The sequence below is a fragment of the Ailuropoda melanoleuca genome, unplaced genomic scaffold, assembly GCF_002007445.2.
Source record: "Ailuropoda melanoleuca isolate Jingjing unplaced genomic scaffold, ASM200744v2 unplaced-scaffold69337, whole genome shotgun sequence".
Lineage (NCBI taxonomy): Eukaryota > Metazoa > Chordata > Mammalia > Carnivora > Ursidae > Ailuropoda > Ailuropoda melanoleuca.
The window spans coordinates 1-1,669 of NW_023244211.1; the positions used below are offsets into that span (position 1 = coordinate 1).

At 47.7% G+C, this 1,669-nt stretch overlaps 1 protein-coding gene across 1 annotated transcript; it reads right to left on the reverse strand.

Moving 5' to 3' along the window:
* Window positions 1–193: 193 nt before the first annotated feature.
* On the reverse strand, window positions 194–1,615 carry LOC117800385 (matrix metalloproteinase-18-like). Its single transcript, XM_034652919.1, has one exon. The coding sequence runs from the start codon at window positions 1,613–1,615 to the stop codon at window positions 194–196; it is 1,422 nt and encodes a 473-aa protein (XP_034508810.1).
* Between the last annotated feature and the right edge of the window lie 54 nt (window positions 1,616–1,669).

Below are 1,669 nucleotides of genomic sequence, written 5' to 3' on the forward strand. Positions count from 1 at the left end.
CCTGGGACGTCATATTTTACTTTTAAGATCAACGCAAATGTAATACTTGTGCAAGCTCATTGCTACAGTGTGGGCGCACAATGATAAAAGGACTCGGAAGAAGAGGACTGTAAATAAGAATCGTTCGGTTGTGCTTCTTCTTTAAGCACAAACAGCACATGTTTGTGTGGAATGTATCCCACTGCATTGCATCTTATTTTTCGCCACAGCTCAACCAGCTGTTGCTCTGTAATACTCTGGTTATTCTCTTGGACTTCATGCTGAACTCTTGCTGCACTGATCCGCTGAAGAAATAGAAGAACCCATCTTTTTGGAATACAGCATTTATGTTCTGGCTAATTCCTGGGAAATCGTCACCGGTCAGCCTTGGGAAGCCTTTGTCCATCTTCTGTGTCCTTTCATCATAACTCCAGTATTGATCTCCAACAAAGAAATACGTTTTCCTCGTATCTTCATTATAAGTAGCAGCATCAATTTGCTTCACCGTTTGTGGGAATCCCAGCTTGTGGATGTTCTTTGGGTAGCCTGGCAGTATTTCATATGCACTGAGGGCCCAGTATTTGGATCCTTTAAACAAGCGAACTTGGTCCATATCCGTGTTTTCATAGGCGGCCTCAATCTCCGATGGTAAAGAAGGCCAAAATGATTTAATCACTCGCAATTCAGTGTGCGTTGACTGCTCGAGCTTGCGCCAACAGAACCTGTCTTTAAAAAACAACACTTCTCCTCTGAGGGTGGTGATGGCATCAAACACTAAATTAGCATCACAGCCTGATGGAGTGGTGGGCCCTGTAGGTTGAACAGGCTTCACTGATAACCCATAAAGGGACTGAATTCCATTGATATCATCTTGAGACAGCTGGAATTCATTGGTGTTAATGTTGACAACAAATGGGAACATCAGAGCTCCAGGGTCCTTGGAGTGAGCAAGGCCCAGAGCATGGCCAATCTCGTGAGCCGCAATCAGGAACAAGTTTGTTTCCTCTGACCCCTTCGACCAAGTTTCATCTTCATCAAAGTGGACGTCTCCACCAACACCATATCCAGGATCAAAAGCATGGGCTAAAAATTCCCCGGGTCCATCAAATGGGGAATTGTCTCCGTGATCTCCAGCTACAAAGGAGATCTCAATGTCTGATGTGCCATCATGTAGCCGGGTGAACTTCAAGGGGCTCACGTTGCTCCAGACTTGAAAGGCTTTCTGGATCACCTTCTCCACGGCAGCCTGCGGCATGTCTGGTGTAAAGTTTAGGATTCTGTATGTCAGCTGGGTTGTTTCCCACTTAGAGCGGCTTTCCGAGATCTCATAGTTGGACACATCAGGGTTTCCACACCGCGGTTTCCCAATTATGTCCATTGTGGGTGCGTCCAACCTCCCGGTCACCTCCAACCCAAAGAAGTCTTGCATTTGCTGGAGTTTTTGAGAGAAAGGACTTGCGCTCTTCACTCTGAATTGAGCACCATCGTTCTCCCCGGTGTCGAGGTTGTACAAGCGTTTCAGATATTCCTCTGCCAGCTGCCTTTTCTTCGCTTCGTTCCCCAAGTCTGGGCCTGCTGCAGGGAAGGCCGACGCGCAAGATACGCAGAGCACCAGGAATGCGTGAAGCCTGGCCATTCTTCCCTGAGCTCCTGCCGGCGACTGGGAGGCTACACTCCTGTTCTGAGACCC

What these genes read in the sequence shown, in the direction of transcription:
- LOC117800385 (XM_034652919.1), bottom strand. Translation starts at nt 1,615, where the DNA reads ATGGCCAGGCTTCACGCATTCCTGGTGCTCTGCGTATCTTGCGCGTCG.